The 17,546-nt window shown below is 31.2% G+C and overlaps 1 protein-coding gene across 1 annotated transcript; it reads right to left on the reverse strand.

Annotated features, from left to right (window-relative positions):
* Positions 1-11,500: 11,500 nt before the first annotated feature.
* Positions 11,501-14,217, reverse strand: LOC130448247 (NADH-quinone oxidoreductase subunit B-like). Its single transcript, XM_056785530.1, has 3 exons — positions 14,015-14,217; positions 12,524-12,705; positions 11,501-11,706 (listed from the first exon to the last, which is right to left on the reverse strand). The coding sequence occupies exons 1-3, from the start codon at positions 14,215-14,217 to the stop codon at positions 11,501-11,503; spliced, it is 591 nt and encodes a 196-aa protein (XP_056641508.1).
* Positions 14,218-17,546: the final 3,329 nt, after the last annotated feature.

Here is a 17,546-nt window from a genome sequence, read left to right on the forward strand (position 1 = left end):
GAGCGTGAAAGATAAAGCTGATTAGGACCTAGGTACTAATCTGAGTTATATCCTCATCAGATCTTTGTCAGGTTATCCTGATCTTTATCACGTTTCGACGTTACTTAACGAAGCGGACATATTTAAAAATAATAATAAAATAATTTCTTGAATATTTTAAATTGACAGAATATTTAAACCGATTCAATTTGTTTTTTCTAAGAATTTACTCTATGTAGATATAATCAATAGAAAAATCGATCGCGTGTTGATATTTAATCGTTCAATCCAAGTTAAATTAATTGCTAAAACAGAAACAAGCTGACTTATAACGAATCTAACGTTTTCACTTTTCCAGAGCTCTGTTATTTCAAAAAGTTCATTCGACTCTCTAGCGGATATAATTTCGTTAGTCAAGAACAAGTTTGAACACTTTTATAATTAGTAATTAACTTTGGAAAAGTTTGTTGCAAAACCATAAACTTGTATAACGGATTTCATTAAGTAAGAAGTAGTAATTACTTCATCAAAGGATATGTTAAATGTATTGATAGCTCAAAATTACAATTGTAGAGGAAAGCAATGCTGTTTTTAACATCAGAATCTTGGTAAGAGAATATAGGAAAATAATAAAAATTCTAAATACAGTAATATTTATGCGGAAAAATTGATTGATAATGACTCTAAGGTGATTATAGATGACATCTCTATCGAATACAACACGTAATATAAGACGGAATACAATAGGATGTAACACCTCTCTTCAAAAGTAGATAAAAAACATATTCATACTATTTGTTTTCATTTGAACTGAATTGAATTTACATTTTGGTGTAAAATGAGCTCCATTCGTATCTTCACTATTTTCAAATGTGTCTGCGAAAATAGTTTTCCATTCTAAGGCAAAAGGTTATTTGAAAACATCAATTTTTCAGATTCAGATTAATCAGTGATTTACGATAATCCCATTAAGAAAATTGAGATTTGTTAAATGAATAAATAATTTTCTCGCCGTTTCACGCCTGTCAAAATGTTATTCACCTTATTTGTTATAATTGACTCCTTTTCTGTTTCGGCTGTTATTAAATTTCAAGAAATTATTGCTTGAGAGAAGATTTTTATTCAATGAAGAGATAAAACGATAATAAGCATACCAGCAGAAATAATGACCAAGAATAATGAAGAAAAAATTCACCTCGAAGGACCTGTGGCAAAACTAGAATGAGCACAAACGTCTAAACATTATAAAATATTCATTTATATAGATCTGTAGAAAGTATTTGATCAAATGAAGAAAGAAAATACTTAGAAATGGTTGTACGGATCTGAAGAGCATAGCAATGCATGAGTGATCATAAAAATTCAATCTAATCTGGAAGCCTGAAGCTTCAAATTATTATAAAGATGAAAGATGTGATGGAAGTATCCAGATAAAATGATAAATAAGAGCTGAGGAGCTGATGAACTAAAAAATAGGAGACGATAGTGAATTATTTGATGCAATTAAAGCATCATTATTTGGGGAAAAACCAAAAAACATTAATAAAGAGATTGTAGACAAAGTAGAAATGCCTACTATGCTACAAATGAAATTCCTCATTTGAGGCTGAAACAAAGAATGAAGGAAAGATAGTGACGATTAAATATGAAGAGAACATTTGAGATAGTATGGACACATGTAGCAAAGACAAAGACAAGGTTTGAATCAAAAATAGTGATTGAAATTGAAAGATAAAATGAGAAGAAACAGAAGATCAGATAAAAGATTAAAAAGCATGGAGATAAAGGTGTGAGCATAGCAGACAATTAAAAATAATAATGATAAGTTGTTCAAAAATATAGAAAAACTATCATTAAACTATGATTTGAAAATTACACAAATATTATGAGTTATAAAATTTAAAACCTAATCTGAAAGATCTTGAGATGAAATTTTAATATTATAATTATCTTAAAACTAGCAGACTCGGCCACGCGTTGCTGTGGCTGAGTGATTTGATTTGAAATAATTCTAATGACAATACAATTGCTCTCTCTTCTGCTTGTTCATTCAATGAATTTATACTGACATCGAGTTGTTCTTCACAATTGCCCATAAAATAGATCTGAAGAAATTTTTGATCTTCATTTGGCATTGGCATCAATGATCCAATTTTATGATATCATAAATATTGCCTTGAATGTTGTCTCAAAATTACGACCATCAGATGACAAATCAAAAACTTTTGATGCACCAAACGACATCATTTGAGAGCAAGAATTAAATTTTCGTGTCTTACGCAAAAATAATTTTGATTCATTTGAAATGCCAGAAAGAAGGGATTTCAAAGGTTCAGATGGAGTAGTTCTCTGAATAACTGTAAGTCTAAGTAAAAAAAAATATTTGAAGTAATGTACGCAACGAAGACAAAATGAAGAATGATTTGAAAGGAGCGACGGTAAGTAGTATAGGCAAAATAAGACATATATAGTGTGTGGTCTACAAAAATATATCACATCTATGAGGTGCAAAGGACAAAATTTTACATTCCTCTGTAAAGAAATTCGCGTAAGGCGCCATCTGTTCCGGACTTATGGAAACTACTATTAATAACAACAATCAACGTTGATGATCAGTTTATTTTACATATATATGCCAACTTTCGTGATTATCAGTTGACTCGTTTTTGAGTTCATTCGGAAAATACACACTGACACTGAATTTTTATCATTCTTAGTATGTGATGTCTTTTTGGTCACTTTTTATTTGTTGACCCGGCTACTAACGTTATGGGTGAGGTTGATGTCCATAGGTTTTGCTGGGCATCAGTTTTGTGGAGGAGGACGGCTAGTATTGTTTATGGTTACATTGCTTCACATCCATTAGGTTTTAATTGCAAAAACTGTTGTTTCAATCTGCTCGATTACTTTTATTATTCAATACAATCCAATTTGTGGTCGTTGACATTGATATTTTTGCCCTTTTCACTCACTTTTACCCACGGTAAGAATTCTACTTCCACAATAACCATCGATCTTCGGTCATACTTGTATTTAGAAGGCATTAGTCTAACTAATATGAAAACTGGATCAGATACTCTAACGATTCCAGAAATATTAAAGAAAACTCCACAAAATGGTACTAGATGATTTTGGGCTGAAAGTGCGTGAACTACCATATATAGAAGGCATTTCAAAAATGAGAAAGCTGGGCGTGAGATGGGTGCCCCGTTTGCTCACAATGGAACAAAAACAGCTTCCTGAAGATGTTTCAGTCAAGTGTTTAGCAATATTCCACAGAAATAAAGCCATTTTATAACCATGGATGAAATGCAGGTTCATCACTTCACAAATGTTGTTTTATGAAGACAATGCACCAGGTCAAAGATCAAACCCAAATCAATTGATTAATGTTTAAATTGCTACCTCAAGCACCCTATTCGCCAGATTTAACCCTCTCGGATTATTTTCTACATGGTAATCTGGATTAAATGATAAAAAAAAGTAGAGTAATAGTAATTATATTAAATGATAATATGTCCTTCAGATATAAAACACATAATAGAAGCAGTTTCTCCAGACGTTAAATATTTTTTCTATAGATCTGTAGATAACAATCACAGGTTTCTATCACTGACTGTCTCCAAATCTTATTTTACATAGAAAATATTCAACAAAAACAACTTTTTTTAAGCAAAATGAAGTTTTGTTTACCTCCAACTTTCACATTATCATTAAGCACTATTTAAAATTGAGGAGATTGTTTTTTGCTTCACCGTAAAAAGCACTTGCGAGAAAGAAATGAGAAAATAGTGGAAAGAGCAGGGATTCCATTAGGTGTGATAATCTTATGCGTCAAGTCCCAAAAGAAAGCATTCCTCACATTAGAGCCATTTTGACCTAAGCCGGTTTTCTCTTCGCTCAAACTAAATAAAAGTCTTATACCCACCTGTTAGTCTGCGAAAGGAATTAAGTTATTTATGAGGCTGGAAAGTTTTTCGACGTTGAGAAGGTGTGGAAACATGATAATGAGATTAACAAAAAATATCTGTTAATAGAGGCTGTCTAATCAAAGATTATTCAGAGTTTTCTCATATAAGCAGTGAGCATAAATTATAATCGATCATAGCTCGTAAAATGCATCAAATGAAGAGATTATTATAGACGAAATCTATGTCAAGATAGTTATTTAGTTATGTCAAGGGTAAGAACTTGGCATTTCGTCATTCAATAATAGTATGTTTGAATAATAAACTTGATGATCTACAATTTCAATTTTACAATTTTTTCAAAACAAATATTCAAATCCGTTAAGTTCAGTTAATTCCCATACCCAAAATCAATACCATCTTTAACATGGAAACAAATGGAAGCTCCATTTAATTTCTAATATTGCTAATCAAAAATTTTAACAACTTTGTTGTTCCATTGTTTGTTTGTTAGTGAGAAGTTTTGAATTTTGAGATACTCAAATACCTAGAAATGCTTTATAAATTTATACTAAAAATCTCAATTATTTAGCTGCAATATTATAATTTCCACCCAATTATTTCCTCTTTATACCTTTCTCCAATGCAATAAAAACTGTTTCAATCAAAATGCTTTGGACTCCTAACAGTCAAATTTACATAAATGTCTTTTGAAGTTACATTTTTTGTCATTATATTCATGTCAGTTTTTGAAATTAAGTAATGGGATACTTACCAACTAATATTTTAGTTTGGAAAGTGCATCAAATTAACTGACGTATTGAAGTATGAAAAATCATTTTTCCATGTTTCTATTCACAATAAATTTGATCCCAAAGTTTATAATTCCGATGTTTATAAATTTGCATACACCAGTCTATAAATTATAATTTCGTGTTTAGATTTGTTCATAAATTTGTTTATTCAACAAATTTAGAGGTGCTGAGTACAGTCAAATAATTATATTTTCTCTATCAAATCTGTAAAATGTACAGGGGTGATAGACATGTAATGACAGAAAAATATACCTACATTAACATGTTCTAGCAATATTTCATTGAAAATATGGGAAATTCGACTTTAAAATCAGATTATTGTGAATAATTAGTAGTTCTACGGTACAGCCAAATTTGTCAATAAATAGATGAGAACATGTTGGAGAAAAGGCTTGGACATGTCGATTCGTATTTTTGACTGCACGTTTTTTCAAAAAAATTTTATAGAGTATGTTACGTGACAATGACCAATATTAACTTTATTATTTACAACCCCCTGTATATCATTTATTTTCCCATTTTTGAGAAAATTCTAGGTCCCATATATGTAATTGTTTTCAGATTTCTCACAAAAATTAATATTAACAAAAAAAAATAATTATATCTAACAAATTCACTACAATACACTAAATACTCATTTCTCATTTGGATCTTGAGCAAAAACCATTCCAGTGTTCGTTAATGAACTGAAAAAACTACAAAAAACAAATTTTATTTCCGTGCAATATAAAGCTTCTTTAAAGTTGGTGTAATTATAACTGAGGGAATTAATTTTTAAGATATGAAATTTTGAAAATGTCTCTATCACAAAATGCGTACTAAACTTAATTATGGCGGTAATAAAAAAGGAATTCAAAAAAGGTTCATAAAATTTTTATTAATAAATATCCTGGTAAACACGTTTTGCATCCTAGAATAAAATTGAAAAATAATTTCGAAAAACTGGACATGTGAAAAATATTTAAAAACCAGGTCAATTTACTAATGAAAGAAAAACTTCATGTACTTCTAGAGATTGAGGAAAATCTGCATAAAACAAACCGAGAACTTGCCATCGACAATGATTAGAGTGAATCATCTAATTTTAGAGTTTTTTATACAGAACCACCCGTAAAAAAAGTTTAATTGGTTCAGGAGTTAAATGAAGATGATCCTGAGAGAAAACAAGAATTCTGTGAATTGGTGACAGACAGAATGAATGCAGATTTGCAGTTCATGAAAAAATTCTTTTGATGAAGCGATGTTTCCTTTAAACGAAACGGTTAACAAACAGAACTGTAGATATTGGAACAATTGGAACAGATAAAATACTCACTGGATGTGTGAGGCTCAAACCCAATATACTAAGAAAGTTAAAGTTTGAACTGGTACCATTAACAATAAAATTTTTAGCCCTTATTTAGGTTAATCTAAATTTTTTGACAACTTTTCACTGCCTACATTACAGAAACTTTTTTCTAATGTTAATCATCCAAAAGAGGTAGATCGATCTATTTACCACCAACAAGATGAAGAAGCTCCATCGCATTTTGCATGTACTAATAAATTATTTAAATGAGTATTTTCCCAATAGGTGGAACGATCCAAAGGTAGGCAAGATCCCTTCATTTGACTCCTCGATTATTTATAGGGTTATTTCAAAATCTTAAGTATATTTTAATATACCAAAAATTACTGGAAATCATATTACAAGTTCCTTTATCAAAGCTTCACTTTTTGATAGTATCTCATAGTCTCCATAGTAATTCCCTAGTATTATGAAACAGAAACAACTATTTGTAATCCTGGTTATCACGAACCATATTATGGTTATAAAGTAGTACTTTATATATCTGAATCTTCCATAAAACATTTCAACTTATTTTCTCTCAAACTCTTATGAGAGAATTGAAATCTATCTTTGAACCATGAAAGCATAGAAAACGTCTTCCAATTCATTTGGAGTCATTTAAGGGAATATCGAATTGTGCAAGGTTGTTTTATCAATGTTTTTACCTTCCTTTTAGAATCTCTACCATTTTCTCGTCGAAGCTTACAGTCTATGTAGCTGTATAATAGCAACTTAAAACGTGTATATAGTTTGATTCATAGCAACTTGAGAGTTATATTTTTCTAAGAAGTTTATTTCAAATCAAAAATTTAAGGGATAACTCTATCATTTACAGTTACTATCAATTAAGATACCAAACTGCAGTAAATATTGATTTCACTTTCGCTGGTAGTGTCTGCTAGCGACATATTTCCGTTTTTTTCCACTACTCAGTATACTCGTGTTGTTAATATTTGTTCTTGCTGTAAGTAATCAACAATTTGACTGTACCTAATTAGCCAATACACACGTTACCTCTCTAGTATGTAATTTACAAGCTTGATCATTAGTCATGCCAGTAACACACACAAAGGGTAAACAGATTCCGGCTATTTTGATAACAATGTAAAGCGAAGTATTTACTACGGAAATGGAAGGAGAGTTTTCACATCAATTCATGTCTTCAGTCGACCCAAGAATAGAAGAAATCGATATAAACTTGAGTTTGGTCGATTTGTTTATATAGAGTATGAGAAATAAATAAATTCCTACACTAGTGAACCAAATTGCAGCATTTTTGTATCACATTCAATAATGAATGTAATTTCAAATATTCCCATTTGATGATCGTCCATAATGAATCTTTTTGTAAATTTCTCTGAAATTGCCTGATGAAGCATCTTACTTTACTCATAGCTCAATGATTTCCAGTTCTCAGAAAAGAAATCATCATTTTTTAGCAAGTTTAGTTCCTGTATGGTTTTTCTCTAGCGTTTAGTACATTTATATACCAATATCCTTGGATCAAACTTTTCCAAATAACGCAGTTTTTTGGCGACTTTGGTTCGTGAATGATCCTTCCATATAATTCGCTCAAAAATTTGCAGTTGTAAGAAAAAAATTCACAGCTCTGGTACAAATTTAGTTGCTATGTATGGTTCCTTATCAACCTCCAGCATTTATCAATCCACATTCTGGGGTTCTATTCACTATGATAATGCTTTTCCATCTGTAAAATGAGCTGATTTCACACATATCGAATTATTAGAGAAAAAATTAAATTCTAGTAGATTTGGTTCCTGTATGGTCCTTTCCTTGTATCTAGCATCTATCCACCAACATCCTTGGATTTTATTTTCCCTGATAACGGTTTCTTATCCATAAATTGTCCTGAGGAAACCTCTTCCCGTACTCATAGCTCACAGATTTCGAATTCTTAGGAGAAAATTCGCAATTTTTTGGCAACTTTAATTCGTGTATGATTCTTTTATAATTTCAAGCACTTATTAACCAATATCATTGGGTTCCATATGCCCTAACAAATCTTTGTCATCTATGAAATGGCCTGATGACAGTTCTTTCCATGTAATTATCATCCTTGGATTCTATTTTCCCCAATAACATTTTTTTATCTATAAATTGTCCTGAGGAAACATAGCTATAGCTAACAGATTCCGGATCCAGATGTGAGTCTAAGAAATAAATCTCAAGTGTCATGTTACAACCTAATCCTTGTTAAGTCAACAACTTGCTAAGAAACTTTCTATTCTATCCAAATACTGGATCTTTTATTTATCAATTGAAGTAATGTACAATGGAAATACCTTATCCTAAAAAAAATTTATTGGGCCTAATTTGATGGGCAGTGGTGGAGGAAGAGCGTTTATGGAAGAGGTGAATAATTTATATTTATAGTGCTCAAATATTTTTGAGTACAAATTATTTTCGATGATAATGATTTCTTTTATCTGAACTATTCTGTTCACAAAAAAATCAGAATGTCGTAGAAGGCAGCTGAAGTCCGAGTAAGAAGGCATCGCATCTCTTGTAGTCCTGGAATATCATATCTTTTCAACATCCCGCTTTTTTTCTTGCTGTTTTTAATATAGTTTTAAAAATAAAAAGAGGTGATTATTAATCCGCTATTCAGAAACTTCTTGTACCTTCAGCGCATCCTCGATGTTTCTTTTCTATTAATACGTGGGGTTTCGGCTTGTAAGTTCTTCATTATTATTTGTGTGACATTGAACTCACCATTCTCATTCTTTTTCCATTGCTAATTCTGTTTTATCGCATCTTTCATGCTAGCTCTGACTTCCTTCGATCTTTTTTAAAATTTCTCTTCTTCCTTTCCCCATGTTGAAATCATTTTCTGCTATTTTACAAACTTTTTCATCAAATTTTTCGAAAAGTATTAATTTTTGTCTCACAATTTTTTCTTCCATTCATCCTTGATCATTTGTAATAGTAGTTTTCCTATAGCTTCCTATGTTAAAAACATTGAAAGGCCGACTCTTTCTACTTCGGTAAAGTGAAGTCTTATTAACATGTCTTGTAACCTCTATTTTATTATTAAACGTCAGTGAAGTGAAGCACCTATTCATTATAATGTTTTACAGCCTTTATTATTCAATTTTCCTTTGTTTAAATGATATATTGATTCTTATTACACTTTACAGCCCTAGTTATATTTATTATTTTTTGAAAAAGTGAAGGTCTTGATTCTTGTTCTGTTTTGATAAAGTGAAGTATTTATTACAGTGCTTTGTAGCCTTTATTCATATATTAAGCTTGGATAAAGTGAAGTATAAAAACAACGTGAAGTATCTAATCGCTTACACATTTTACAGCCTTTAGTCATTGATAAAGTGAAGTACTTATTTATTGACACAATTTACTGCTTTTATCCTCTTATTCCGCTTTGGTACAGTAAAATATTCGTTTATTGTAAACTTCATAGGCTTCATTCTTTTATTTGGCTGTGATAAAGAGAAGTATTCAATCATTAACGCATTTTACAGCCTTGATTCTTAAATCCAGCTTTGATTATGTGGAGTACCTATTCATTGACACAATTTACTGCTTTTATACTCTTATTTCGCTTTGGTACAGTAAATTATTCGTTTATTGCAAAGTTTTATAACCTTCATCCTCTTATTTGGCTCTGATAAAGAGAACTATTCAATCATTAACGCATTTTACAGCCTTGATTCTTCAATCAAGCTTTGATTAAGTGAAGTACCTATTCATTGACACAATTTACTGCTTTTATTCTCTTATTTCGCTTTGGTACAGTGAAGTATTCGTTTATTGCTAAGTTTTACAGCCTTCATTCTTTTATTTGGCTTGACTTCTTTTTTTGCTTCATTTTTCCTGTTAATAGTCTTGTTTGTTTTCTACTTCTATCCAGATATGTTGTTGTCCATCGGACTTCAATAGTTTTTAATTCCAATAACTTACTTTCGTTTGTTTCTTTTGCCCTTTTTCCTCGTTAGCTCCTTCACTTATATTCTTTTTCTCTCCTTGTTTCCTTTTTGTGAGACCCTTCTCAACTTATTCTTCAGGTTTCTTAGATTGTTTTAATTTCTTAGTTTTCTATTTATTTTGTATCAGTCGCCCTTATCTTTTCGGCGATATCCAATAGACACGTCAATTATGACAGATATTTAACAAAAACTGAAAATTTGTTGATAGTTTTATAGCATAATAAAAACACTTCATAAATCTGTTATAATATTGTTTAATTAAGTTCACTAGTTGGTAGTTATGGGATTACTCCTCCACGGAGATGTAAAAAGAGAAAAAATGCTAATTTTTTGTTCTGTATAGTTCGCCTTTTCACAACAATCAAATTGTTTTCAAATTTGATTTGAAATATAGATTAAGTTGATAATTGATAAACCATACAAATATTTTTAACGATTTTCAGTCAGGAAGGGTATGAAGCGAACAACAATATGATTGATTTCACTGGAACTGGACCTGTCATACTAATTGCTTTTTTGTACATCGTCCTTCCATTCCGTTGAGCATAATTAAAACGCCGCGCAATTAACCCAATTAATAAGGTTAATGTTGGCTAATCTTCGAGATATAAATTGAATAATTTGTATTCTATTGATTTTCATATTAATTAATCGTACCAATGAGATTGATATTAGAATAAAATAACATGAATTCCGAAAACTTTTCCATCAATTAGAAACAGACATTTGAAGAATTGAAATACCCCGTATACATTTAATTTTGAGTTAATTATTTCATCTTATATACGAGGGCCGTTTATTTTCAACCTCCGTGCAGACGCTACATAGGTAGAAGAAGGCGGGCATGTAGGCGACTGCGAAGCTCTCCCACTACACTCTTTGCCATTTTTGACATCAGGCGTCAGTCGGCATGTGACACAACCACTTTATTGTTCAATAAAATATTCTAAAATTGAATCTCGTCACAGAAAAAGCTTACTTCAAAACTAACCCAAGCTCATCTGATAAATTAGGTTAGGTTGAACAAGAATAAGTAATTGATCAACTCAAGACTAGGATATGCCATATTAGGGCTATTGTATGTATGAAATAAACATAAAAAAACTCAACGATAATGATCTCTGAAGCAGTATACAAAGATTCTGAATCCTATCAAACAAATTGTGTTTTTTATGAGGATAAATTTTTACCAAGTACTTAAATCAAACATGAAAATTGCCCCTACTTGACTAATAGATGACTGAAGGTTACACTCAACCCCTTTAGAAAAACAAATTAACAACTTTCATATAAATTTCGATCCATTAGTTAATCCCCTAGGACTGTAAAAGTTTACGATCATTTTTTAGTGAGAAGTTCTAAAAAGCACCTACTGCCTAAATATCATGATTCTAATTTCAGTATCTTTAATAAATATTTGTTTATATTCACATACACATGAATGATTGTAACTTCATTATAATCAAATAACAGCCAAATACATTCAAAATTATCAAATCCATCTTATCCATCATTTTTTTTAGTCTTTTCGACAGATTTTCCTTCCTGGAATTCTCTGCTTATATTTTTTCTGTACCAACTCTGAACAGCATTTACTCTTTTAGCTTTCCGTTGTAGCATCAATAATCCATACATCAACGCTTCAGCTGTTGGTGGACAACCAGGTACATAGATATCCACTGGAACTATTCTATCACAACCTCGAACAACTGAAATATCAGAATCAAAACATCAGTATCTTTACCGCTATTCCATAGATTTTTCGTAAACAGAAATGTCCGTAGAAAAATAAATGAATCTAGTATTCTACGGTCTTAATAATCAGTCTATGGATTCACTAATCTGTCTATTAATCAGTTCATCAATCTATTTATCTAACCATCCATCAATCTATCAGTATATGAATTTATCTATCAAAATCTACTAATTTTTGACAGTGAAAAGTTATTCATCCACAACTATCTATCAATCTATTATCATATGAATTCATCTATCAAAGTCTGCCAATCTATGACAGTGAAAAGCTATTTATCCAACCATCTATCAATTTATTGATCCATCTATAGTTCAGTCCGTGAATCTATGACATTTTCAATCTATTTATCTAACCATCTCTCAATCTATTTCTCTATCAATCTATTTATCCAATCATCTATGAGTTCAACCTCACCCAATCAATCTATTTATCTAATCAAATATAAATCTACCAGCCCATGAATCTGTCTATTGTTCTATCTATAAATATTTAGCTTTCACAATATATTTGTCTAAAGATTTGTCTATGAATCTATCTAGGCATCTTTGAATTGATCATATACATTATTATTAGACCAATCTATCATTCAATCAAAAAGGTTTTTGCCCCTCTAGTTTCAAAGTAGTTTCAAAGATTTTTATATAAATGACTAATATAATATCCTATAGAAAATACTTCAATATGAATTCGCGTAATTCGAAAATTCTATAAGAGTGTTTTGGGAAAAGGAATATCTCCAGTAAATTCCACAACTTTCCGTCCAGTCTCACCAGAATATGAGTAATGATAATATCCTCCACCATTAGCGCAACTACCCATTGATACAACCCATTTCGGTTCAGGCATTTGATCATATATTCTCCTAAAGGCAGTCGCCATCTTGTTAGTCAACGTGCCAGCAACGATAATCACATCTGTTTGACGTGGAGACGCTCTAAACACAATACCATATCTAAAACAATTAACAAATTAGACTTTATTGGAACTATTCATTCTTCTACAGGTAAGGAAATCTAGTACTAGATTAATTGTATTATAATTAATTAATATTAAGTATTAATATCAAGTACTTTCTAGGAAAAAAGACGTTATTAAGGTATAGGTCAAGCCTGCTATTTAGATCTCACTATTTTCAAACAAGCAAATAACAATCAAATAGTAACATACCCAGAAATGGTATTACTTTCTGGTCCCTCTTATAGTTTCTAAAATACTCTGCACCTCTTCACATGCAGCTCTCACACATCACCTTTAATTTTCCTAAATCTCGAGGTTATTTTTAATAAACATTACATCTTAAATCATAGCAAGAAAACTAAATGTTATAACTTCGTCAATTATGGATGCCATTAATCCTCGACGACTCCATCTACCATAGCCTTTATCTATGTACTGCCTCCATCTCAATAGAGGAGCTTCCCCCTTCAGTTTTTTGTATAAACAACAGGATCTGTAAGGAGTTTCTCCTTCTTATCTAATAGAAGGGAATTGTTGATTTTATGTTCTGGAAAACAAAAAGTTTTGATTCTATGGAAAGATTCTCCAAGTGATCAGCTTGTTAATTGTTGTGAATTCTGGTGTTGAAAGGTATACACGTAAGTGAGTTTATTGTTAGCTTCACAATGGTTTGAAGGGATTGAAATATTCAGAGCATAGCCTTTTGGGAATCGTTAATAGAATGAAAGAGAAATATTTTCAATTGTTTAAGACCTGGGGTTTTTCTTGATGGTTCTGATTTTTCATTGTTTCCATATTTTCATATAACCATGAGATAATGAATTTCTGGAAAACCTATAAAAAGTTGTGGTTCTATAGAAGAAGTTGTCAATCCTTTTGTCTCCAAGTGATCAGTCAGCTTAAAGGTTGTGTGCATTTCCATACTAGCTTCGACTCAATTTTATGAGTTGTAGAGCTACTGTGCTATCTGATAGAATTATCTAGTTGGGAAAATATGTATCGGAGCTTCACAAAGATTTGAAGGGGTTGGAATGTCAGAGCAAATCATATAGTGTTCACCAGTTGAAATTTCCTCAAAGAATGGGTATTCAATAGTATTACACATATGAATGCTAACGAAAACTTTTATTTCCTTCGAATACTGTACATGACTTTTCCTCAAAACTTGTGATTCCATAGTGAATATACAAACATGCCCATTGATAGAGGATGTTCACTCATTAGGGAAGGAAATAGGCGAAAAACTTTTGATCGTTTCATATATTTTCTTGAAGCAATTTGCTGGAAATAAGACATATTTTTACCTATCCATGTCATATCTAGGCGCGGCGATCTGCATCATTTCCACGGCACAGCAAGCCAATCCAAAAGTCATAGGCCACAATGATCTACTACGTCCCCAATTCATAAGATCATCCATTCTTGCTAAAGTCCATTCAGCAATGTTTTTTGTGTCTTGGAAAGGAGAGTAGGGTCTCCATTCTCCTTGCTCATATTTCGGACTCATGTTTCTCGGTACTGAAGTCCGCTTATCAGGAACATTCGTTCCACATTCATTTTTTTGTGTTGATTCAGTTCTAATAAACTGTAAATGCTTAGATAATTTATAAAATTGTGGTAACTTTGAAGTAATCGTCATATTCATAAATTATTTTTGAATTTGACACGTTTATAATTAAAACTGTCAGTGTGATGTTTCGATTTTAGGCCATACAGGTACATGGGCTGCTGATCTTTCTACTCTTCGCAGCAAATGATGAGAGACAAAACACCTCTTCGGACTAAAGTTAAACATAAATAGGAATAATTTCTGATTCTTCTAAAAATATTGTTTTCTTGTAAGAAAATCGAAAACAACAAGCAAGTGTCTATAGAATTGAACAACATAATTTTGACGTTATTCCTTTCAGTTATTTTCCTCTTACTGTGAAATGTAAGTTTCTTATTAATTAGATGAAGTGCGCAATTCAATCACTAACTGAACAGAGCAGAGCAGTTTTCCCAGTATACTAGATCGTTTCATTAGACGGCAAATAGTAGTCTTTACATCGATTTGGAAGGTTCACAGAGTTTTGAACAACTATGGTGGTATCTTGGAGAGGGACTGCTGATGAAGGAATGATCGGTAGATTTCCTTCATTGGTTTCAGCGGGCTAGGTTGATGATGCGCTTTTTTAACTACTACTCCTTCAATCTCTTCCCCGTCATATGAGAACTTTTTGAACTGAAGCTGCTTAACAAGGAAAACATCTGATAATTGTAGACCACGGGGAGGGATATTAGGCCGCTTCTGACTAGTATATCCAGCCATTTTGTGTTTGATACCAAAGTCTTAAGTTTGTACTTTCAAATTTCCAATTGCAAGCTCAACAGTTGGAAGGTACCTAGACTTGCGGGGCTACGCCGGTGGTTATATGGACATTGGTATGATAATGCATTCAGATTTGATAGTAATTTTTTTTGGCATAACAGCGACATGTTCTGAAAAAACTTTCTGAGGTGCCATCAGCTTCTGGTTCTCTATTTACCCCGCGGATGAGGACCTCAGCATACTACGATTCAATGTAAATGTGAAGTTGACTTTCCAATATGAGTACTAGAATTTTCCTTCATATTATATGATATTAATTATTTAGTGCTTCTTACAAGATAACTTGGTTTGTTTACTTTCATATTAAGAACAATAAATGTCACTTTATCTATAATATCAATCCTGAGAGGACTGAATTTAAAATTGTTTTATACTCATCCGAAATCTGATTATGAGATTTATGAAAAATAAATCTTAAAACGAAGTCCAAAAAAGTTGAGGGATTAGAATTAAAATATATTTTATGAAGTGTTCATCGTGAAAAGAGTTGAATAGAGAAAAATATTTAGGATAGGGTTGAACCTGTTAGCTTTTAAAATCAGTATTTTGTTATAAAATGTTTTAGTTTTAAGTATATTGAGATGAAAAAAGCATCAGCGACGTTTCATTTTAATTTCGACTTGTATCAAAACGTTGTACAGTATTATTTGAAAAAAATATCTCAACCCAATTGATTGGAAAAAAATCGACAATTTTTTACAATATCGAGAACATTAATCGTCTGTATTTGTAAAGTGATAGGCATAATCTCTCAAGTTTTTCCATTTCCTTTTCTGGTACATTCCATGCTATAACTTTGACAAGTTATGAATTCAGAAAGTATTTTTAAGTATATGTCATGTCCAAGTTATACATTCGAACAAAATTTTACCAAATCAATAATTTTACAGTACTATCTGTACTGTATTATCTAAAGGTAGCAATTTTTTCATTTGATTTCTTAACAAAAATGTACTCTTTGTTTAACTCGATAAACTTTATGGTTTGGGAGATATGTAGATTCTAGATCGTTGTACATGCCGAGAAAACGTTCGCTATTAAGAGGCATTCTGAAAAAAAATATCAGAAATTGTGATTATCTATTAAACATACTTACAGGAGCTATTAAAACACAATAGAACTGCATACTGTTGAACATCGTGTTACTTGTTATTTTATTTACAGGTTGTCCCTGTAAAAATTACGTTTCTGTTAACCATTAGGCATGAGCCGCCCCTGGCATTCATATAGTGACGTAGAATTATATATTTCGCCAAACACACTACAACGACATACGTAATCATCCATTGAAAATTCGATGTATAATTCCAAAATATACTTGAATATAAGTTCTAGTTCCGTAACTTAAGATGTCTATAATTCAGAAATGACGGGTCGTATTAAAATTTTTTTTCATATCTCAGCATTATTTTAACGATTTTTTGTCCCGATTTCAATTTCAAACTATTGAGCTTTCCAATTGAACCCACACAAAAATTTGTTCTTTGTATCATATTTTATAATTCAAATTACAATTCTTAAATACTCTAAGGCAACATGGGGTTTTGTACATATCTACTAGAGAGAACATTATATTTTATTATATTTTAAAACTTTTAAAAAGTTGTGGACGTTTTTACTGAATGTCCTGATGTAATTAAGATAAATTCTCTCGTCGTGGTTTTCAATTGAAAAACTTTATTTTTAATTAGTAACTTTTGGTATCTTAGAATTAATAACGGTTCCAGAAAATCAGAGTGTCACCAGAATTAAACAAATCACTATTTCCTTCAGCGAACATAATCTAAAAGGCAGCTTTGTGTCAAAATTGCAATCTAAAAGTTGTATTATCATTTTCTTAGCTCTAATCTTCCTAATCACTCCATTTTGATTGCCGCGTGGTTATCAATTTAATATTTATGAAATCTTCAAAATTTTGACATTGATTTTACAGGTATCTTAATATTTGGAAGAACGTGTCCTGATTGACTTACTAATCCATCATTGTACAATATATTTGAAAGCTACTATCATCAAATTTGGACAGTAGGTTCCTCCCAGAACGTCAACATTTTTCTTCAGGCCTGGGGAACATAAAAAATTCTTCAGTACAATAAATTAGCCGATGAAGAGATCGAGTAATATAACAGTTTTCATGAAAACATGAAAAAAGTGAAAGACTGCAGCTCATAGTAACTCATATAAAATATCGTCTTCATCGAAGCATCATCTTTGTACAAAAAAAAAAAATATTTGATGAGAACATGAACGCAACTTTCTTCAAACTAAGGCCTTTTCTGCAACTTTTCAAATAACATTCTAGAATTCAATTGAAAATAATGTTTTCTAGAAATTAATGAAATTTTATGTAAAATTACGAGCATAAAAAGAAGTTTGAAAATTGAACATGGAACCTTGGGAATAAAAACTTCATAATCTATATCCAGAATCAATAGTTTGTGATGGATTCAAAGTATTATGTTTCA

The sequence above is a fragment of the Diorhabda sublineata genome, chromosome 8 (assembly GCF_026230105.1).
Source record: "Diorhabda sublineata isolate icDioSubl1.1 chromosome 8, icDioSubl1.1, whole genome shotgun sequence".
Lineage (NCBI taxonomy): Eukaryota > Metazoa > Arthropoda > Insecta > Coleoptera > Chrysomelidae > Diorhabda > Diorhabda sublineata.